This window comes from Carcharhinus amblyrhynchos, chromosome 3, assembly GCF_965287045.1.
Source record: "Carcharhinus amblyrhynchos chromosome 3, sCarAmb.v2.hapA, whole genome shotgun sequence".
In the NCBI taxonomy this organism is placed as follows: Eukaryota; Metazoa; Chordata; class Chondrichthyes; order Carcharhiniformes; family Carcharhinidae; genus Carcharhinus; species Carcharhinus amblyrhynchos.
The window spans coordinates 118,958,056-118,982,579 of record NC_137326.1 but is presented as its reverse complement, the minus strand read 5'-3'; the positions used below and the strand labels follow the sequence as shown (position 1 = coordinate 118,982,579).

Genomic DNA, 24,524 nt, shown 5'->3' with positions numbered 1-24,524 from the left:
CCATCTGTGGCATTTTCAGCCACAGTAAGGAATGTAGATTTTCTTTAAACCTAGAGAATCCAATCTTTCAGAGGGCAAAACTGAGGTAATTACAAAAATAAGCAAAACTGAAGTAATTACAAAAATCCCCTAAGTATAGACTTCAGCCTTTCTTTTTAATTGCAGTATGACAGTCCCTCTATCGGTCATTGTCCACAGAACTTCTGCAAAGTGAAACCATTCATTAGAAGGACCAGGATTGGAGACAATTTTTTAAAAAAAAAGTCATCCAGCATTCAGGAGCAGAAACAGAATGATCACAATACAGATTAGAGGAGGACACTCACTGAAAAAAAACAAAAGAATACTTTATGTTCCAGCCAAGTATAAACTTAAAAAAAATGCACACAGATGGTGGCTGTTTAGGGTCACAGACATGTTACAGAGCTCCCCGTGCATGTTATTTTAAATGGATTCTTCTCAATGAATATCTTTCATTCATTATTATTGAGCAACTCCCTCCTTTGGCCCCACTCTCCAAGCCCTCTTGCAATGAGATCAGATAGTACCCCGGTGTGTTGATAGCTTCTGTCCATCCACTGATATTAACAGACGTGGGCGCACTTACACATGATATCAAGCTTCAAAGTAGATCAGGCATCAGGACTCTTGGTGATGGTCTCAAAATGTTTGAAAATTATCCACAATTATTAATTAAGACATCACAATAACAAAACTGTGATTGCAAATGAGGTACGGAACCAAAGGAACAGATGTAAATGGGATTGGGATTAAATAACATTCCAAAATGATGGAATGAGATGACATCAAAACTTGCATAGAATGAGATAGTGTCCGTGCATCATTTAAACTTCTTTTTATCCTATCACCTAGATAATCTAACATACATTTGTGCGCCCTTTATTGCAACATAATTATACTTCCAGAGCTCCTCATGATTAATTATTGCAGTGTCACTTTTTCCCTTTGTATGAGATCTTTAACCTTCCTATGAATGGAAGCATCATAAACTGAGCAATTCTCTCAGGTACCTGTTTGCAGTATTCTTTGCAGGAGTTTAAATTGCTCCAGGTTGTAATCAGAATGGCCATGAGACGTCATACAGTTAGTGAATAAAGTACCGGACCCTGTGGTTCTCCTTCTGGGTCAGTTATACAGATTAGATAAATTCAGCATTGTAACTCAAGAGCCCATAACGTTTCCTGATTCATCGAGTGACTCTTCAGCTGTAAACAAATCCAATCGCTTCTCAGTAAACTGGAATCCTGGACTGAACTATGAGTGATAGAAAGTTCTTTGCAGATGATGTTCTTCTGACTGAGTATACTCTTGGGGAATCAAAGGCTGCAAAGGACCCCCTGGAAAGAAGTAGCAAAGGCTTTGTGTCATTTGTGTTCCAGATCTGTGACTAGTTGATAATTTCAAAATAGCCACCAATCAATTTCCCATCAGATAATCCTTCAAGGAATAAAAATCTCTCTGCCTCAAAGTCTGTTACATTCTTTGTTGCAAAGTCCATCTCGAATGATGATCAGACACAATCATGATGTTGTTTAGAAAACTGGAAACTTCCAATTTATTAACAATGAATTTTTTAAAAAATCTGCCTGGGATTATCTAATCATATACCATTATATTAACACTTTTTTTTCCCTCTAAAACAACAGAACATCCGTTAAATGGGAAGAAAAGAACTTGAAATTAAGTAGCAACATATCACACTTAAGATGATGTCCCTAAGCAATGTAATTCAATTTGTGCTTGGAAAGCTCCCAGAGATGTTTCCGTTTAACCTGTTTATGTACTGCTAATTGAGTTATTGTCACATTAAACGGGGTTGCAAACATTGCTCTGATCCCAGCTGATGTTAACACTGAATGAGTCAAATTATAGGACCATGGAATCCCTACAGTGCAGAAGGAGACCATTTTGGCCCATTGAGTCTGCACTGACCACAATCCCACCCAGACTTTATACCTACAACCCCACATATTTTCCTGCTAATCCCCTGACACTAGGGGCAATTTAGCATGGCCAATCAACCTAACCCACACATCTTTGCACTGTTGGAGAAAATTGGAGCAGTCGGAGAAAACCCAGGCAAACACGGGGAGAATGTGCAAACTCCACACTGACAGTGACCTGAGGCCAAAATTGAACACGGACCTCTGGTGCTGTGAGGCAGCAGTGCTAACCACTGTGCCACCTGAAGACTCTCTCCACAAGATTCCCAAAAACTGCACTCTAGACTTATTATTATTTTAACTTTAGAGCTGACACATGCATTCCCTACGTGGAGGTCCCCAGCAGTCCACAGGATTTTCTCGCAGAGAGTTTTAGATTTTCTGCCTGGACTCTCTCTCAACACACTGCCTGGTCTTCTTTCTTTTCTTGTGTGGCTGGACCCTTGTTGCTAGACAAAACATAATTTTTTCCCATCTTCTATTTTCTTTTTAATTTCATTAAACTACTAACCCTTTGGTCACTCACCTCTTCACTTGAAGCTTTGTAAAAGCCAATTAAAAATGAATATGCAGAAACAGGGCCCCACACTTACCGGCACTCATCTCTAAATGAAATGAGACCCAAATTTTACTTTTCTTAGCATGCAATACAAAATATAAATAAAACTTAATGCCAAAAATTGTCCTCACACCATACCTTCCTCACAAGTAGGCCCCATCCACTGGAAGGAGCACACACAGCTTCCATTGCGAGAGTTGCAGTGAGCTTTGTTAGCACAATTGCAGGTCAAGGAGCAGTTGGGTCCATATCGGTTGGTTCTACATTCTGGAAAGTAACAAAATGAAAAAGTACTTTGAGAATCAATTTATGAAGCTCCCGTTGTTCAGGAAGTCCCTTCTCTTCTACATTTCAGTAACTAGACTGCTGCCTTTTCTCATTGGGAAAGGTAGACTATTCAGGGGATTATAGATTGCTCTGTAATCTTTTCATATCAGCTGACACTGGTACCTGAGGAAAAGAAGGTTGATCCCCTTCTCTTATGAGCGGTGGCACGGTAGCACAGCGGTTAGCACTGCTGCCTCACAGCGCCAGTGACCTGGGTTCAATTCCAACCTCAGGTCACTGTCTGTGTGGAGTTTGCACATTCTGCCCGTGTCTGCGTGGGTTTCCTCTGATGCTCTGGTTTCATCCCACTGTCCAAAGATGTGCAAAATTGGCCCTGGTGTCAGGGGGATTAGCAGGGTAAATTTGTGGGGTTACAGGAATAAGGTCTGGGTGGGATTGTGGTTGGTACAGACTCGATGGGTTGAATGGCCTCCTTCTGTATTGTAGGGATTCTATGATTCTGTGAGGTGGGTGTCTGCACTGACATTTAATGCACAGCTTAAAGGCTAGGAATGAGTGAGAAGCAAACTACACAGGAGTGGAATTGAATGAAGGTTCAATTTTATATTTGTCGTTCTGCTGGTCAGTTGCCTTGGAGGTTCAATTATGATTCTTATGAATGTCAGTCAAGTGGATTATTGCTAGCTCTACTCACTTGTGAGGGGTTGATTTATTATTGTGCTGGTAATTGGCAACTAATATACATATATCACAAGTGCCCGCAATGACCATCTTTGACAAGAGAGAATCTAACCTCCCCATGACATTCAATGGCATTTCTACTGCTTAATGTCCCACTGTCAACATCCTAGCTACCACTGACCAGAAACAGAACTAGGTTAGACATGTAAATATTGTGGCTATAAGAGTAGGTGAAAGGCTGGAAATTCTGAGTCACCTCCCGACTCGCCAAAGCCTGTCCACCATCTACAAGGCACACGTTATGAGTGCGATTGAATACTCTCCATTTACCTGGATGGGTGCAGCTCCAACAGCATAGGTTTGACACCATCCAGGGCAAAGCAACCTGCTTCACTGGCACCCCATCCACCAACTTCAATACTCATTTCCTCCACAATAGTAGCACTGTGTACCATCATAAAAAGTGCACAGCAGCAACTCAACAAAGCTTTTTCAACAGCACCTTTAAACCCATAACCTCTACCGTCTATAAGGACAAGGATAGCAAATACATGGGAGCACCACCACCTGGAAGTTCCCCTGCAAGTCACACACCATATTGACTTTGAAATATATCACCGTTCCTTCACTGTCGCTAGGTCAAAAATCTGAAATTCCCTCCCTAACAGCACTGTGGGTATGCCTACACCACAGAGACTGTAGCAGTGCAAGAAGGCAGCTCAACACCACAGGCAGGACACGGATCATGCAAAGGTCCATTGACACCTGGCAGGACTTTTTGATTTTGGGGCGAGTGCGGCCACAGAATCCCACCCACAGTCTGAGTAAAAAGCAATCCAATTTTTAATGCACAATAGTTAGCAAACTCTCAGACACAAAAGCAAAGATTTACAATGAGAGCTAATGGATCAGAAGAACGCATTCAATGTGCCCCAAGGGTGACAAGTCCTTTCAAATGATCACCACTCTACTTTCAAATATCCTATAGCTCCCAGACAATACGTGTGATATATAGAAAAACATACCCAGCTGTCCTAGTCCCTCCACGTCAATATTGTAGTTAAGAAAGCCCATCAACGCTCTACTTTCTCAGAAGGCTAAGGAAATTTGGCATGCCCAATACAACTTTCATCAAGTTTTACAGATGCACCACTAAAAGCATTCTTTCTGGTTGTATCACAGCTTGGTATGGCTCCTGCTCTGTCCAAGAAACTACAAAAAACTTCAAAAGGTCATGATCAAAGTCCAGTCCACCATGCAAACCAGCCTCCCATCCATTGCCTCTGTCAACACTTCCTGCTGCTTTGGAAAAGCAGCCAGCATAATTAAGAACCCCACGCACTTCTCTCCATCTTCTTCAGTTAGGAAAAAGATACAAAAGTTTGAGGTCATGTACAACCGACACAAGAACAGCTTCTTCCATGCTGCTATCAAACATTTGAATGGACTTACCTCACGTTAAGCTGATCTTCCTCAACACTTTTGTTATGACTGTGACACTACATTCTCTCCTTTCCTTCACTATCGCATGGGATCAGAGGTGAGCTGGCAAGGTGGATACAAAACCGGCTTGGTCAAAGAAGGCAGGGTAGCAGTGGAAGGGTGCGTTTCTGAATGGAGGGCTGTGACAAGTGGTGTTCCTCAGGGATCAGTGCTGGGACCTTTGCTGTTTGTAATTATATATAAATGATTTGGAGGAAAATGTAACTAGATTAATTAGTAAGTTTGCAGATGACACAAAGGTTGGTGGATAGCAATGAGGACCATCAAAGGGTACAGCAGGATATAGATCAGTTGGAGACGAAGGCAGAGAGATGGCAGATGGAGTTTAATCCAGACAAGTGTGAGATAATGCATTTTGGAAGGTGTAATACAGCTAGGAAATATGCATTAAATGTATATACATGTAAATACTCCTTAAGAGTATTGATAGGCAAAGGGATCTGGGTGTACAGGTACACAGGTCACTGAAAGTGGCAATGCAGGTGGAGAAGGTAGTCAAGAAGGCATACGGCATGCTTGCCTTCATTGGCCAGGATATTGAGTTTAAAAATTGGCAAGTCATGTTGACGCTTTATAGAACCTTAGTGAAACCGCACTTGGAATATAGTGTTCAATTCTGGTCACCACACCACCAGAAGGATGTGGAGGCTTTGGAGAGGGTACAGAAAAGATTTATCAGCATGTTGCCTAGTATGGAGGGCATTAGCTATGAGAAGAGGTTGGAGAAACTTGGTTTGTTCTCACTGGAGCGACAGAGGTTGATGGGAGACCTGATAGAATTCTACAATATTATGAGAGGCATGGACAAAATAGATGGTTAGAAGCTTTTTCCCAGGTGGAAGTGTCAATTACTAGGAGCATAGATTTAAGCTACGAGGGGCAAGTTTTAAAAGAGATGTACAAGGCAGAATTTTTTACACAGAGAGTGGTGAGTGTCTGAAACACGTTGTTGGGGGAGGTAATGGAAGTGGATACAGTAGTGACTTCTAAGGGGCGTCTTGACAAGTACATGAATGAGATGTGGTCCCTGGAAGCGTTGGGGATTTTAGTTAATTCAGGCAGCATGGTCGGTGCAGGCTTGGAGGGCCGAAGGGCCTGTTCCTGTGCTGTAATTTTCTTTGTTCTTTGTTCTATAGATGGACTACTTTGTCCATATAGCATGCAAGAAACAATACTTTTCACTGTATACTAATACATGTGACAATAATAATCAAATCAAATCAGGTAAATCTATCATTACAAAGATAAAATGCAAGAAAATTGAACATGCAGGAAAAGAAGTATTACCACTATCACATCGGTCTCCAGTTCTACCTGGTGGGCAAAGGCACTTTCCTGTTACAGGATGGCATGATGTGAGGCCTTCACAATCACACATCTGCTGGCATCTCTCCCCAAAGCGTCCAGCTTCACAAGCTAGCATATAACAAATCAATGTTTGCATGTTAGTACATGGAAAATCCACGAAAACTCACCTGCTCCTCACTATCTCTTCCCTGGCTGCATGCTGTTAGTTACAGTCTTTTAGAGTTTGAGCATTAGAGGGATGGATTGGGGGCACTGACTCATCTTTCTCCTTTCAAGGAGAGAAAAGCAAATCTCACTACACTGAACAAAATACTACGATAAAGATTAGCTCATGTTCATAATCTTGTCACAAGCCTCCTGTGTGCTGGTGTTTGTTCATACATAACAGTGAGAAAGAGAACATGCGCGTGTGAACTGGATCAAGCATGTCTACAATCATATGTTAGGGAAATACAGCAAAGGGAAGAAAATAAGCGAACGATAGAAAATGATTCTTCCGAGCAATTGGTCCAGTGTATTTGTTTTCTAAAAAAAGACTTGAATTTATGTAATGCCTTTCTTGACCACAGGATGTCCCAAAGTACTCTAGTCTGCAGTTTTAAAGCATTTTTTGAATTGCAGGCACTTTAAATCTAGGAAACACAGCTGCTAATTTGTGCACAGAAAATTTCTACAAATAGTAATACTATAATGTTTTTAAAGGTTAACGTTTATTTATTAGCATCACAAATAGACTTACATTAACACTGCACAACACCCTGAGTCGTCACACTCCGAGAGAGAATTTAGCATGACCATTGCACCTAACCAGCACGTCTTTCAGACTGTGGCAGGAAACTGGAGCACCTGGAGGAAATCCACTGTGCCACCATGCTGCCAATGACCAGACAATCTGGGTTTTTTTTTGTGATGTTGATTTAGGGATAGACACTGCCCAGGATGTCAGGGAAAACTCCCCTGCCTTTCATTGAAATAGTGCCGTGTGATCTTTTACTTCCATCTGAGGTGGCCAATGGGCCCTTGATTTAACACCTAATCTGAAAGATGATACTTCTCTCAGTACCCCACTCCCTTAATACTCCACCAGGTTTTCAGATACATTTTTATGAACAAGACCTGCAGTGGGACTTGAACTTGCAACATTCTGATTTAGAATTATGAGTGTTACCAATCGAATCATGTATCATGGAATCCCCACAGTGCTGAAGGAGGCCATTTGGCCCATCAAGCCTGCACCCAGTATAGTCCCACCCAGGCCCTATGCCCGTCACCCCATGTATTTGTTCTTCTAGCCCTCTGACAATGAGGGTCAATTTATCATAGCCAATCAACCTAACCCACACATCTTCGGACGGTGGGAGCATACTAGAGTATCCAGAGGAAACCCATGCAGATACGGGGAGAATGTGCAAACTCCACATAGATAGTCGTCCAAGGTTGGAATTGAACCCGGCTCTCTGAGGCAGCAGTGTTAGCCACAATGCCACCATGCTGCCCAATCAAGGCTGATGTCTTAAGCCTGTAATTCATCTCAAATATTCTTTGTTCTGTCGGGGAAATTTTTGTCTTTTGTAGTTTGAATAGTGATCTTGTGAGATAGATCACACATCCTTAACACAGCCCCCCATTAAAATCAAGGATCTTCCCCAGCAGATTACTGTACAGATAAAAATCCACCCCCATAATATCAGCTGGAATACCTCAGTCAGTTTCCAACCTGTATGTCACGTGCCAGGGAACTACTCATGTGCACAGAAATAATTGAGTCTTTCAGTTAAATGACTGCCTGTAGCCTTCTCCCAAATGGCATTTTACAGACTAACTATTTCAAATTCCTTTATTGCATTACAGGCCGTGGTAGCGATTGCTAATCTCTATTTCAGACCGGAATGATGGTAAAGGTATTTGAGAGAAAACAAAAGTCAGGAGCGACATTACCTTTTTCACAGTAATCGCCATGGTAACCAGGTGGACAGATGCATTGGCCTGTCCTGGGTTCACAAGCAGCACCGTGCTTACAGTCACAGGAGCGGGCACAGAGTAAACCGTAAAAGCCCAGAGGGCAAGCTGGGAGAGAATAATTACAGAGGTCAAAATAACACTCAGCTAACATTCAACAACCATCACTCCTGACTCTACCATGATATGTAATGGAATACCATGTATGTCTGGCTCAAAACACTCAACATTTCGACACGGGCAACTCTACTTAGGAGTAATTTGCTATACGCCATGACTTTCCACTTTATTTATTCCAATTGGACTGATGCCTTGATCAAGCCGTTTGGGTCAAATAGAATTTATTTTGATGATCAATGTGCAGAAATGAAGTTAAAACTGTGAACCAATGATTCAAGGCAATCTTCAAAGTTACTAATGTGGTGACTAACTGCTAACATCTGTTCACATTGTGAGAGTGATGTGAATTTTAAAACATTTGTTAAAAAAAACAATTGTTTTTCACAGGACATTGGTTGATCATTTCCGCATAATTCCACAGTCTGGAAGCAGCTTTCACTTTACCTGATTTTAAAGTTTATTTATTTGTGTCACAAGTAAGGCTTACATTAACACTGCAATAAAGTTTCTGTGAAAATCCCCTTGTCGCCATATTCCAGCATCTGTTTGCGTACACTGGAGGAAAAATTTAGCAAGGCTAAATCTTTTGGACTGCGGGAGGAAACCGCAGCACCTGGAGGAAACCCACGCAGACACAGGGAGAACATGCAGAATCCACACAGGCAGTGACTCAAGCCTGGAATTGAACCCAGGTCCCTGGCGCTGTGAGACAGCAGTGCAAACTGTTGTCCCACTGTGCCACCCAAGAAAAGTCAGTCTGTCAAAGAAATACCAAGTCATAAACAAGACATTTAGAAGGCACATTGTCAGGTTTCACACATCATCATATTCAATGCACGTGGTTTGTTGATGAAGAGTGTGCAGGAAAAATCGCTCAAATTACCGTGTTCACACAAAGGACCATAGAAACCCTCTGAACACTGGCAGCTGCCAGAATACCGGTCACACGTTCCATTATTCCAACACACACAGTCCACTTGGCAGTTGGCTCCATATTTCCCTGGAGGACACTCTGCGTTACAAAATAAAAACCTTTACTCTATAGTTTTTCAATATGCTTTCCCCAACAAAAGAATACTCTCTCTTCTCGGTATCCCCCAAGATTCACCTTTCATCGCCAACACAATCAACTATTCCCATCCCCAATCACATATTCCAAAGCATTATCCACCCATTCCCATTCCTGCCATGCCCAACAATCTCATTCCCACCCACCAACTCCAACTCCGCTCACTTTTCCCAGCAGACCCCCAGTGGTTCCCATCAGCATATCCTCCAGTTTTTTTGTTACGTGCATGGCAACTTAAAGGATCGACTTGTATACTGTCTCTGTACATAGATTGACTTGTACACAGTCTCTGCAGAGATTTCTGATCACACAGCTAGGAGGAAACATTGGCCAGGATTTTACCGCCCTGCCCGCCACAGGAATTGGAGGAGATGAAGGGTGAAAAATGGGAAGGTACATAAACCTCAGACAGGATTTTATAGTTTTGGGATCAGTGAGGCCGTAAAATCCTGCCCAGTATCTCCTACAATTCCCAGCACCGCGCGCTACCCCCAGCACCGTGCCCCGTCCCCAGCACCATTCTTTGGCTGAGAGTGGTGCCTGTCAGAGCTATAAGGATGTCAGTCTGGAATGGACGACACATTGGACTGAAGTGAAGTGTTAGAGGAAAGTACATTCACCTTCATTCCGCGCTTCACCTGATTCAGAGTTCATGGTCAGTATCATTGTCACTCCTTTTTTATTTCAGTTTAGGCACCTCAACTCTTCAGTCTAAATCTGATATTCTTTTCTTTCCTCCTAATGGTAACACTGAAATAAACTGTACTCATTATTACCACTTTGTGGTATATACCTTTCCCCAACGTAACACTCTGATTTACATCATAGTCCTTCTTTATAAGTTGTTACAATATATTCAACCCATCTGATCTGAGTATTCCCTATCTTCTGTGATAGTATTATGTATTATATATCATGCTCCTTATCATACACTCCTATGTACCCTGACTGCATTATAATATATGGTTAATGATTTCTGTATTATAGAATCATGGAGAAATATTTACTGCTTATTTCTTCCAAAAAGAGTGTAGTATTTATTGATTCTACACTCTTTGATGTACTGATTTTCATCCAGAACCCTAATTTTTTTTTATTCATTTGGGGGACATTGGCTTTGCTGGCTAAGCCAGCATTTATTGCCCATCCCTAGTTACCCTTGAGAAGGTGGTAGTGAGCTGTTTCTTGAAATGCTGATACAACTGAGTGGCTTTCTTGGCCATTTCAGAGGGCAGTTGTGAGTCAATCAAATTGCCGTGGCTCTGGAGTCACTGGGTCAGACCAGGTGAGGATGGCAAATTTTCTCCCCTAAAGGACATTAGTGAACCAGACAGGTTTTTCCGACAAGCGACAATAGTTTCCTGGTCATCAATGGGTTCTTATTTCCAGATTTTTTTTACTGAATTCAAAATCCATCACCTGCCCTGGTGGGATTCGAACCCAGGCTCCCAGAATATTAGCTGAGTTTCTGGATTAATAGTCTAGCGATAATACCACATCATTGCCTCCCCTATTACTATGTCTGTAGAACCTAGAGATTCACATACAAGAACTGCACCTTTAACCAGTCAACATACCTTTTTCACAATGGGTACCAGTCCATCCAAGCCCACAGGAGCATGTTCCATCTTTTGGGTTACAGATACCATTATTCTGACAGACACAGTCCTCCAAACAGCCAAGTCCGTAATGTCCCACTGGACATACTGTACCGAAACAAAGGTACTTTAAACAAATCAATCCAAAGCAATTGCTCTTAAGCTGCCTAAATTTTCCGTCTGCCAGAATGTCATGTCTCATACCGAAGGACAACCTGTCCCATATCATCAGTGTGGAAGTTGCTTCAAATCTCATTGGATTTTAATATTATTTCATGTGCACAGTTTAAATGAGCTCTTGTAGAGGTGTGCAGAAACCATCTTGAGAGTAATACTGGTTGGTGCAGTAAATTTAGGTATTACATTCAAACACAGACTCCACTCACCAACGTGGAAATGTGTTATATCAGGCTGATAAAATATTAACAGAGGTTTTGGATTTAAGTAAGCAGTCTCACAATACCAGGTTCAAGTCCAACAGGTTTATTTTGGAATCACGAGCTTTCGGAGCGCGGCTCCTTCATCAGATGACTCACCTAATGAAGGTGCAATGCTCCAAAACTGCCATACGCTCATCAATCACCTTCGTCACTTTCTCGAAAAACTTGATCAGGTTCATGAGACACAGATGTGCAGATTAGGTGGATTGGCCATGTTAAATTGCCCTTAGTGTTGGGGGGTCTAGCTAGGGTAAATGCATGGGGTTAAGGGAATAGGGCCTGAGTGGCATTGTGGTCAGTGCAGACTCAATGTGATGAATGTCCTCCTTCTGCACTGTAGAATTCTATGATCTATGATTAAAACAGCTCCTTGTTCAGCTTTCATACAGTATGATCTTGAAGCGATAAGTGGGGATACCGCTTCCTTGACTTCTGAGTGATATATCAAGAAGCCACTTAAATAGTATTTATGAATGTGACTGTTTGGCAATATATAAATGAGTCTGTTTTAAGACTGACCACTGCTTCAAGGATAATAAAAGGAATCATTGTTGGCTAACGGTCAGAACCTTTCTCGATTCAGAAGCATCAAAAGCTATGATTGAATTGTGAATGTAGTGATTTCCCTGGATTCTGTTTTCAGAATAAATCATTGGGCTGTACCTTTCTGACAGGAGGGACCCACTGTACCAGACCGACACTGGCATTTTCCTGTCACATGGTCACATCGGCCTTCTTCACCACAGGGACAGAGCATCATACAGTCTTTCCCGTAGTAGCCTTCTGGACACGCTGGATCAGAGAAATATTTGTTAGTGCAAATATTGGCTGTGAAGTTTAGAAGACAATGCATCATTGCTAACTAACATAAGTGAATTCAGCCACATAAATCAGTGAGAGTGAGCAGTTTTGTACCTTGAATCAAACCAGCGCTGGAAACAATCAAATATATTTAGTAAGGCTCTGCACCCAAACTTGAGGTTCACTGGATTACAGATATGCCAATTAACAATGTTCTGGCCATGTCCAAAGCATGAACTTTAACCAGTGAGGCGTCTCACCAAGTGCAAAGCCTCTCAACATTTATCCTAACCTGTACAATTGTTTACGATTTTATAATGCCCCCTGTCATTTTACAGTGACCCTAAAACTTGATTTATCACTGTCACATGTATTAGTATACAGTGAAAAGTATTGTTTCTGTTATGCTATACAGAGGAAGCACGCCATTCACAGAGAAGGAAATGACAGAGTGCAGAATGCAGTGTTACAGTCATAGCTAGGATGTGGAGAAAGATCAACTTAGTGCAAGGTAAGTCCATTCAAAAGTCTGATGGCAGCAGGGAGGAAGTTGTTCTTGAGTCGTTCATTCCAAAGTAAAACATTCCAAAATACAAGTAAAGTACTTCCAAATGCATAGCCAAATGTAACAGCTGATTTGTGAACAGCAAGACTTCAGCAGCCGCAATTAGATAAATGACCAGTCACTAACAATTAACATAAACAATTAGACCTGTCTTAATGTTTCTGGCTGAGAGATATACATTGGTCAGGACACTGGGAGAGCTCCTCTGCTTGTTGTCTAACAGCACCAAGTCATCATTAAAGTCCACCTGATTTGAGAGAGCAACTTCATGTCTCAGACAAAAGATAGCACCACTGACCATGCTGCAGTGTCTCAGTACTGCACTCAAGTGTCAGGCTGGGTTACATTGCTAAAGTTATGAAAACTTCTTGAATTAAAGTTCAAAAGGCTCCACTGCATCAAAACTGACATGAGAGTGAGAAGAACACGAGTGATCGAAAACACTGTTAGTCTTTTGAAGATATGTGATGGGTATACGTAATGATGCTCTTTCATAGGCTTCATCTGTGAATACATAACAGGATTTATTAATGAGAAAACTGCAGCCTCATGGCTGCACCTACATGTCTCCTGCCTTGGAGAGGATCTACCCCCTGGGGCAGTTACCCACTCTGACTCCCAATTGGTCCCCCCAAGCCAGGTGACCTTTACTCTGCTGTGTTGTCCTTAAAGGGACAATCACCACAAATCGCCACAATATTGAAAGGGTTTATAAGGAGAATTCTAGTGCACGGACATGATGTCTGAAGAACAACTACAGATACGTGGACAGGGAGGAAAGGGAAAGAAAACACTGGGATAGACATTTTATCACAGTCAGCTGGAGTGGATTGGAGGTGTTGCTCATTCTGTTTACAACTATGATATCAAAGGCCAGTTTTCATTCCTTGGAAAGAAGTATCAACAGTATTTTCGAAAGTGTTTCACTTCAGGCTGCAAAGAAACAAAACTTAAGTATAGCTAGCTTGAAGGAGGTTTTTGCTCGATTTTATTGAATAGGAGAACCATAGAATCCCTAAAGTGCAGTAGGAGGCCATTCAGTCCACTGAGCCTGCACCAGCAACAATCCCAACCAGGATCTATCCTCATAACTCCACATATTTACCCTGCTAGTTCCCTGACACTAAGGGGCAATTTAGCACAGCCAATCCACCTAACCTACACATCTTTAGAGTGTGGGAGGAATGGAGCAGCCAGAGGAAACCCATGCAGACGTGGGGAGAAAGTGCAAACTCTGCACAGACAGTGACCCAAGGCCGAAAGTCCCTGGCACTGTGCAGCAGCAGTGCTAACCACTGTGCCACCATGCTGCAGTACTTAAGTCATTTCAATTTACAATTTTTCTGATGATTTTGCTGAGTGAGAAATGGTAATCATGATAACCAATGTGCAGGATGACATGTTAGTAACACAGTGTCCATTCCACTTTGGCACCTGAATCCAGTTCCAACTGCAGAAATGAAAATAAGGTTATCTTCTGGATAACTTTAACTGAGCTTAATATTACCCTGGCAAAACACCTTCCATTTATCAGATACTGAATACTTACCTAATATGCCTGTTACATTTTAGATGTTACGCATACTCCACTGTAACTTGTATGGAACATACTTACCAAAATAGTAACTATAGAGAAGAGGGCTTATACCAGGGCTCCTTAAACTGTTGCAACCCAAGATGGGGGTCACAGGTCAGGATTTTGGCGTCACGAGCAGGAATGCCTCGTGCTGGGTGTGGCTTAATGGACAAATCTTCGAGGTTATTGTGGGGGAAAAAGAACCTGTGAAATGGCGCTTTTTAAAAAAAACTCCCCTTTTAAATACTTCCTGTCACCCTCAACCCCACCCACCCCCCGCAGCCAATGAAGGCTACACTTCCCCACTCCTGCTGAGTAGCTGAAGACCACCCCCTCCCCTCATTCCACTACCACTCTAGTACCCTCTTAACCTTCACTCCGGGGTTACCGGGCACTGAAATAGGGTCACACCCCGGCAAAGTTTGGGAAGGCTTAACCTTTACGTTTAATAGTACTTGTTCATATTATCAACAGAAACTACTGCACGAGGGTTGAAAATGACTATGATATCAATACACCTGTTCGAGCATTCCCGCAACACGTGACAATCCACAGATTTCATTCTCCCTCTTCAATCTCATGTAGTCTGGAAATGGAGGTGAGAACAGATAAACAAATAAAGCACCAACATCATTGTATATTTCACAAACCAACTCCAAATAATATTCCATTGGTGAATTAAAGGCTGTTTTTCTGAAGTGAGGGTCGAGGCATGTTATTGAGACAAAGTTTACGCCTGTATTGTAACAGACCTGGGACCACCTCATAAAAAAATAATGATTTCACACAGACATTTTTGCATTTGCATCAGAGTACAATAATTTTTGCAAACAATGATCTTGACCAAATAATGACTGTAACACTACATTCTGCACTCTATCCTTCTCTATGAACGGTATGCTTTGTCTGTATAGTGCGCAAGAAATAATACTATTCACTGTACACTAATACATGTGACAATGATAAATCAAATCAAATCTTGTTAAACTTCTGCTGTATTATATTCTCACTGCCGATTCCTGTTGAAAAGTTTGGACAAGTCTGACTTACTGATCATACAGTCTGGTCCAATAAATCCAGGAGGACAGCTACAGGTCCCAGTCACAGTGTCACATTGACCGTTGTTCTGACACTTGCAACTCTCCCGACAGTAAGGTCCGTAGGTTCCCTCTGGACATTCTGAAAGACAAGTTTACCCTTGTTCAAGAAGTTACATCTCCTTTCACTGTGAGGCACCTACTGCACAGATTACTAACATTTATGTTCTACCTTCTATGATCTTGAAAGTGAATGGAAGGCTCACCAATATTTTTACAAGAGAAGCAATTTTTCCTGCTGGAAGTGGTCATTTTAGGAGCAAATATTTGACACCTGTAGTATTTGAGATAATGGAAGGTGACATCATATGCACAATACAGCTTCATATAATCCATTCTTCACTGCACCAAAATATCAGATTAATGTGTCTGCAATGACCTGCTAAGCACACTATATGTGCAGCATAGTTATTAAAATACATTTTCTCATTCAAATAATAATGGGCCTTAACTTCTGAGCTCCCCAGCATCTGATTGAGAGCTACTCCAAAGATGCTTTGGGGAATCCCTCTTGGAACTTCACAAGTAAACATTTCGACGCAATTGCCCAGAAGTGCAAACTTCCTCTGGGAAATTGCCCTGTGCTGGGAATCATCCCAAAATGTGATTTCAGTCACAAACTTTGGATAATTCTGCCAGGGTTACACCAATAGTTACCCAGAAAAAGTTAGAAGTATTAAAACCTCTCCTAACTTCTGGAGAACTTTTGTAAAGTCTCAAACTGATCCCCGACCCCTCCACCCACCCCGTCCCCATGCTGAATGCCACTCTGCGCAAGTTACGGCCGATACTATGTATTTGTCAAGACAGTTGAAATCAGAAATGTCTCTTTACACATTAAAATTTAGTAGTGAAAGATTTATAATGACAATGGAAATACACCAGAGAATATTATAGAGAAGAGCCTTATACTGATGATGAGTGTGCAATTGATGATGGTGTATAACTGACAGACTATTGCAGCTGAGAGTCCTATACTGATGAACAGAAGTGTATTATAATATGAAGGTATGATATATCAATCAACGTTACTGATTGATGGAGCATTTCAAGTTGGTAATAATTTTAAGAAAAGCAAACTGTGAAATATCAGAGCTGCAAATAATTCAAATCCTCTCAGGGTGGGTTATAATAAAATTGAAAACTTTCACTTTTAATAAAGCTACAGAAAGAGATGAATCTACTTAAAGATATGGACGGAATTTTACCGCACGGCTGCCCTGGAATCAGGGTGCGCGAGGCTCACAGAATGGCATTTCCCGTTGGCCTCGGGTGGGATCTTATGAGCCTCGGGAAGGCAAGGCAGTAAAATTCCGACAATAATGGAAAAACTGACGGATAGCCGCAAACCAGAGACCTATCAGTGAAAATCAGTGAATACATACGGAGATCACAGCGGGTGCCGTGGTAACCTGGTAGGCAGGTGCATTTCCCAGTGACAGGGTGGCACTCCTCATTCACTCCTGAGCATTGGCACACCTGGTTACAGTTCTGTCCGTAGGTACCTGGCGTACAATCTGGAAGGAAAAGTCAGAGATGGAAAAAGTTGTCGCCTGTTTAGCACAACACCAGCATTAGTACAACAAAAGGAATAATTCAGTCCTCTTTGATGCTGAACTGATCATGTCTGACTCAATGTCATCATCCTGTAAACATTAAGTAACGGGGATCAGTTTAGCTCAGTTGGCTGGAAGGTCAATTCATGACGCAGAGCAATATCGAAAGCATGGGTTCAATTCCTGTACCAGCTGAGGTTTCTCACGGAGGCTCCACTTTCTCAACATTGCCCTTTCGCCTGAGGCATGGTAACCTTTAGGCAAATCACTACCAGTCAGCTCTCCTCCTGAAAGGATCGAGCAGCCTATGGTCATCTGGAACTATGGCAACTTTACCTTTAAACATTAAGTACTCATTGGGTGAAAGAGATGAGGGCACTCCCAGTTAGTACTAACCATCGAGTCCTTTACATTGTAGCTAGAAGTGGGTTTGAGTCAAGGATCCTCCATTCAGCAAGGATATGCTGAAGCCTGGTACACTGGCAGTGCCCACTGGGTAGAGTGGGCCCTCAGGGGAGGTAGGTGGAGGAAGCTGCCCACTCCGCAGCTGGTGATCGACCAGGGTGGGGCAGCAATCGGGTACTTGTCAACCCAAGCCTGGATATTGTCCAGGTTTTGCTGCATTTGGACATGAACTGCTTCAGTATCTGAAGAGTGGCGAATGGTACTGAACATAGTGCAGTTATCAGCAAACATCCCCATTTCTGACCTGACAATGGAAGGAAAGTCATTAATGAAGCAGCTGAAGATGATTGGGCCTAGTACACTACCCTGAGGGACTCCTGAAGAGATGTCCTGGAGTTGAGATAATTGACCTCCATCATCACAGCAACTTTCCTTTGTGTCAGGTTTGATTCCAACCAGTGGAAATTTACCCCAGTTTCCTTTTGACTCCAGCTTTGATGCCACACTCAGTCAAATGTTGCCTCGATGTCAAGGGCAATCACTCTCACTTCACCTCTAGCATTCAATTCTAAAGTCTAAGTTCGAACCAAGGCTGGAATATGAGGAGTTGAGTTACTCTGGCTGAACGCAAACTGAGCACCCCTGAGCAGTGTATTGCTGAGTAAGTGCCACTTGATAGCACTGCTCATGACCCCTTCCATCACTTTACTGATGATCATTAATGGGGCGGTAATTGGCTGGGTTGGATTTGTCCAGTTTTTTGTGTACAGAATATACCCAGGCAATATTCCACTTTACTGGGTTGATGCCAGTTTTGTAGCCATTCTGGAAGAGCTTGGCTAGGAGCACAGCAAGTTCTGGAGCACAAGTCTTCAGTAATATTGCCAGAATATTATCTGGACCCTTAGCCTTTGCAGAATCTAGTGCCTTCAGCTATTTCTTGATATCACGTGGGGTGAACTGAACAGGGTAACTCAACTCCTCATATTCCAGCCTTGGTTCGAACTTAGACATTAGAATTGAATGCTAGAGGTGAAGTGAGAGTGATTGCCCTTGACATCTGAAGACTGGCATCTGTGAGGCTGGGAACCACTGGAGAAGGCTAAGATGGATCATCCACTCGGCACTTCTAGCTGAAGATTGTTGCAAATGCTTCAGCCTTGTCTTTTGTACTGCTGTATTGGACTCCTCCATCATTGAGGATGGGGATATTTGTGGAGACTCCTCTTCCAGTGAGTTGTTTAATTATCCACCACTATTCTTAGATGGATGCTGGATTGCAGAGTTTAGATCTGAACTGTTGGTTGTGGGATCGCTTAGCTCTGTCTATAGAGTGCTGCTTATGCTGTTTGTTATGCAAGTAGTTCTGTATTGTAGTTTTGCCAGGTCAGCACCTCATTTTAAGGTATGCCTGTTATTGCTCTTGACATGCCCTCCTGCACTCTCCATTGAACCAGGGTTGATCCCCTGGCTTGTTGGTAATGATAGAATGGGGGATATGCTGGGCCATGAGGTTACAGACTGCAGTTCTGCTGATGGTTCAAAGCACCTCACTGATACCAAGTCTTGAGTTGCTAGATCTGTTCAAAGTCTGTTCCTTTTAGCATGGTAGTAGTGCCACACAACACAATGGAGGGTGTACTCAATGTGAAGATGGGACTTTGTCTCCACAAGAACTGTGTGGTGGTCACTCCTATCGATACTGTCATGGACAGATGCATCTGTGGCAGGCAGGTTAGTGAGGATAAGGCCTAATATGTTTTGCTCTGTCGGCTCCCTCACCACCTGCCACAGCCACTCAGTGATTGTGAATACATCATTGCTTAATGTTTGAGGGGCAATGTGATGTCGGCCTATGCAGATCCTCGTTGTTAGAGGAAGATAGACGAAGGTGGAGTGGCAATTTTTACCAACACAAAACACATGACATGTCACTGCCTTTCTTAAGTATCCAATATGTGCACCACCACTCAAAAAGTTAAAGATGAAATATTCCTTACTTTCTTCACAACCATTGCCAGTGAATCCAGCAGGGCAGCCACACTCCCCAGTCACATGGTTACAGGCAACGCCAGGTTGGCACTCACAGCTCTGACCACAGTTGTCTCCATAGTATCCAGGCAAACACGCTGCAAAGAAAGGAAAGTCAAACACTGCTCAAACTGTCCTGATTTAATCAAAATTTAAAAATGTATCTTTTTTTCTTGTGAATTATGTACTTCCTGAGATGAGAGGCAAGAAGCCGAGTCCACAAGGATCACAGGCATCTGTCTATTACAGACAGACAATTGGTCATGTAGCTTGAGGGGCACCGAGGGTCATCTTGTTGACACATTTGTGTACTTAATAAATCTCAAATTATCAAATTATACAGCACATAAGCTTAGTGATGAAAAGTGTTCACTTTTATGTATTATTGGGATGTCTTGTAAATTTTGTCGTATGATGACAAGAAGTCTTAAAGTTTGCACCTCTTTAAGTGTTAAATACTGTGATGCCATTTTAAGAAAGACTATGTGGAGTGAATTGAAGTTGTGTTTAATAAACCTTGTTAGTTTGCATTTTAAATTAATGTGTGTCCCTCTTGCCTCTTAATCTGGGGATAAAGTATAGAGTTTACATAATGCACTCAGATAGTTCTCAAGCATTCCCTCACACTTTCAGTAAGTGATGTGCCAAGGTGTGGCTCTGGAGGAAAACTGGAGGGACTAATGAGGTAGACATTATGGGAGGGAAGAGTTTCCAGTTCCAATTTCACCAAGTGGGATCGCCAACGAGAGAGGAAAATCTCAGAAAAGTGTGGTAAGATTGTCCCTACCTCCCCATCAGTTATGTAACTGACTTTCCTGACATTTAATGATGGGAACATTGTTATAACCCATTTACATCTCATTATCAGCCCTCAATGCCAGGGTCAACACCCCATTCATGTCAGTGTGAAGGCAGACCAGCATGAACTAAAACCGGTCTCCCACAGTATGCACCTGGTGGGCAGTTTGCCCAGAGGAGCTCCTGTAATGTATTGCTCAGAGGGGAAGAAGGTAACACCTGAGCACTGCCAGAAGGGAGGGCCGGGGGATTGTGTGGGAGGAGGTTTCCAAGGTGACCGGGTATCGCCGAAATTTCAGACAATACAAGATTCACGAAGCCAGTGTCTCAGTTTAAAGACATATCTTTATTTTGACCAGAGGCTGCAAGGAGAAACCATCAAAGGGTCAGGGCAACTCATGAGATGGAGCAGCTAGAGCTCTCCAATGGGTTCTGACATATACAATTCAAAACAGATCAATTATAGGTTTTCTTATTAATTACTCACCCTTTCATTAGCTTTAAATCAATCATCGTCAATACACACAAATCAACAATAATACCTGTCATATACCTCAGCCAATTGCATCTTACCTTCTGGCATAATGGTATTTCAGTAGTCCGCAGAATCCAGAAGCTAACTCCTGTCTTGGCTAACCCCACTTCCTGTGTTGCCTAGTAACCAGAGACACTAGCCCAACATTCAAATTAATGTTTCCATAAGTTCCCCCCAGTGGTCACTGCCAAACCAGATTGACACCAGGTTAATGGAATTTAGTAAGAAAGAGGGATATAGGCATGCCTAGTAGGTAGGGACATGTTCAGTGCAACTTGTGGGCTGAAGGGCCTGTTTGTGCTGTAGTTTTTCTATGTTTCTATGTTTCTAACACATGACTCCACATCAGGGCATGCATCCATTTTATCTGGACAGTGAATAAATCCTATTCATGATGTCTGATTAAGTGTTCTAAATGTTTTCACCATTAGAAACTCTGTTGATAAAACCTTGTGTATTCCCAAGATTTTAATATTCCCTTGGCTCTGTCCTCACGCTCTTTACCATTATGATGCATGGCAACCTGCCCCTTGCTAAAGTGAACAATGATTCTTAAAAATGCATTAATACATTCAAAATATCAGCATATATGCTTTAAAATGATAATCACTCATTTAAATCTCTTATTGCATTTCATATGTGTGTAAACTGTTTTCTTGTTAGCTTATAATTTTGTTTAAAAGTCATTTAACTCAATGTTGACAGTTCTGTCAGCATTAATGTTTTATGGTTTAAAAAATCTTTACTATTAGGATTTCTCTCCTTACACGGGGGTTGGTTTGTGGAGGGGGAGTTTTGTGAAGGGGGTCCCATATGAACATTTGTACACTAGGATGAAAATGTCACGCTGATCTTTTAAGTTGCGGCATGGCAGGTTCTGCGGGGTTTTGGGACCCACCCTTTGCCACTTTTTTCAATATTCCCAATGAAATAGCAGGAAAAGCTACCATTGGTGCTGGCAACTTCAATGCTGCTTTTCCCTTGTGCTATCGCATCCTGCCAAATAGAGACAATTCTGCCCACAGTAATATTCTGTGCATGAGACTGCTATACCTTTAACCATTTCACTCAATTTGTGCCCTCCATCAATTTTTAAAATGTATTCATGGGGCTTGAGTGTCGCTGACTGGCCGGCATTTATCGCCCATCCCTAGTTGACCAAGGGCAGTTGAGAGTCAACCACATTGCAGTGGCTCTGGAGTTACATGTAGGCCAGACCAGGTAAGGATGGCAGATTCCCTTCCTTAAAGGACATCAGTGAACCAGATGGGTTTTTCCGACAATTGAGAATGGTTTCATGTCCTGAGTTGATTCTTAATTCCAGATACGTTTTATTGAATTCAAATTCCACCACTTGCCGTGACAGGATTTGAACCTGGGTCCCCAGAACATTCGTTGAGTTTCTGGATTAATCGTCCAGTGATAATTCCACTAGGCCATCGCCTCTTCTCTTGTTTATGCTGAACCTTATACAAACATTCAATGATTGACTCTCACAATGGGTGCCCAGGTTTTCACTCACGTTTCTCACACCTCTTGCCCCGCCAGCCTCGCGCACACTGACAGGCTGCTGTCTCATGGTGACAGGAAATGGCATTTTCACAGTTGCATCTCTCCTCGCAATTCTCTCCATAATATCCAACTGGGCATCCTAAAAGGGTAAAGCAGAGTGAATGTTATACAATGGAAAAAGTGACAGTGCTACATTAATATCAACATCTAACTCACCGGCGATCGGATATCTGCTCCATACCAAGCAGGGTGTTGGTGACATCACATCTCCATGTCTGTACATCCAATGCGTTGCGAACACTCAGAACAAACAGAAATTAACACAAAAGAAAAGGAAGTATCTGAGGATAAGTATTCTAAAGTCATTGGGCTGGAGATCACAAACCCAATACAACTTGGAGAAAACAGGATTGCTAGACTTTGTGAGGGAAAGGACATGTGCTTAAATGAACTGAGGTTCAAAGCCAGAAAGTCATCTAGAAGCCTGTTAGAGAAATGGAAACCCAAAGTGATCAAAGTAGAGACCAGGCTGTCAGCTGCTGGAACAGGAAAATTGTAGGATATTGGAGGAACATAGAATCATAGAATCCCTACAGTGCAGAAGGACTCCATTTGGCCCATCAAGTCTGAACTGACCACAATCCTACGCAGCCGCTATCCTCATAGCCCCACATATTTACCCTGCTAATCCCCCTGATGCTAAGTGGCAATTTAGCATGACCAATCAACCTGACCCACACATCTTTGGAGGAAACCGGAACACCCGAATGAAGCCCAGGCGGAAACGGGAAGAAAATGTAGACTCTACATAGACAGTGACCCAAGCCGGGAATCAAACCCAGGTCCTTGGCGCTGAAAGGCAGCAGTGCTGATCACTGTGCCACCATGCTGCCCCCTGATGGAACTGCAGTACAGTCTGGTCTGTGAATGGTATAGCCCAATCTACCAGCAGACATGCAGACTGAGAGTTTTGCATTCCTATGTAGATGACTGTTACACTGGACGTGGATGGGAGACCAGCCAGGATCACAATCTTGAAGACCCTTGAAGGTGGAGGTAAGATGCTTGCAGAAAAGGTCGACTGAGGTATCAGTCAGAGGTGACAAACCAGAGGTTGAGAAACTACTTATGGATGAGGTGATTTTATTCAGAGAACAATGACACTGGAGGGATTTGTACTGGGCAGTGGGATGTGTGAAAGAATGTAGCGATGGTCAGACAGAGTCCAAACCGTGTGAGAGAGCTTTGAAGATTTCAGGTTATGTGTGATGACTAGTTTAAGGGAGTTACCACATGAGGTGTGAAAGCTTGAGAGAGTGAACATAGACAATGGAGACTGGGAAGGGGGAGAGGAAAGGGCAGATTGAGAAGTGGATTACAATCAATACGCAGTAGGATAGTAGAAATTGCTCAACAACAGGGTCAGACAGAGGGTAGAAGATGATGTTGAAGAAGGTGCCTGCGGAGCTAAGGAAGCTGCATGAGAGAGGTAAAGGAGAGGTAAGGGGGGACTTATCTGCACTCTGGTGATGATGATAGAACATCAATGTTACCTTTACCACCCCTCCCCCCTGCCACCCCCATCTTTGAAAAAGCACTGAGGGAACTTCAGCATCTACCTGAACAGATAGAGAGATCTTTGGTTTAATGCTTCATTAAAAGGTGGGAAAAGGGTCAGAGAAGTGAAGATATCACCAACTAAATGCAGACAATGCAACCAGAGACAACAAGGAAACCCAACCATTTCTTCTCAACTCGCAAGAGAAATCAAAACCAAAACCTTGGATATTTAATTCAAAAGAACAATCCACATTATTGCAAGCTGGTTCATTACATAACACAAATGGAACTTCAATGGTTCTATCAGAATCCTAAACAAACAGCAAACTAGAGGGTTTTGCTCTGAAGAAGAATAACATCGACTTAAGCTGGAATTTTACTGTCCCAGCCACCACGGGAATCGGAGCGGGCGAGGGATAGACATGGAAGGTTCTGTTGACCTCGGGTAGGATTTTCCCATTTCAGGATGAGGGAGGCCATAAAATCCCACCCTTTGAAGTTTATTTATTATTGTCACAAGTAGGCTTACATTAACATTGCAATGCAGTGAAAATCCCTTAGTCGCCACACTCCAGCACCTGTTCGGGTACACTGAGTGA

The 24,524-nt window shown here is 42.5% G+C and overlaps 1 protein-coding gene across 1 annotated transcript in view; it reads right to left on the bottom strand.

Annotated features, from left to right (window-relative positions):
• Positions 1–1,275: 1,275 nt before the first annotated feature.
• LOC145341256 (uncharacterized) overlaps positions 1,276–24,524 on the bottom strand; it is a 294,802-nt gene continuing 271,553 nt past the window's right edge. Inside the window, exons 28-38 of the mRNA XM_080186183.1 lie at positions 22,376–22,504; positions 19,490–19,618; positions 16,914–17,045; positions 15,482–15,610; positions 12,153–12,281; positions 11,029–11,157; positions 9,266–9,394; positions 8,242–8,370; positions 6,283–6,411; positions 2,662–2,790; positions 1,276–1,358 (exon numbers count right to left, since the gene is read on the bottom strand). Coding sequence (XP_080042309.1) covers positions 1,276–1,358; positions 2,662–2,790; positions 6,283–6,411; positions 8,242–8,370; positions 9,266–9,394; positions 11,029–11,157; positions 12,153–12,281; positions 15,482–15,610; positions 16,914–17,045; positions 19,490–19,618; positions 22,376–22,504 — 1,376 coding nt within the window. The remainder of the gene's footprint in view (positions 1,359–2,661; positions 2,791–6,282; positions 6,412–8,241; positions 8,371–9,265; positions 9,395–11,028; positions 11,158–12,152; positions 12,282–15,481; positions 15,611–16,913; positions 17,046–19,489; positions 19,619–22,375; positions 22,505–24,524) is intronic.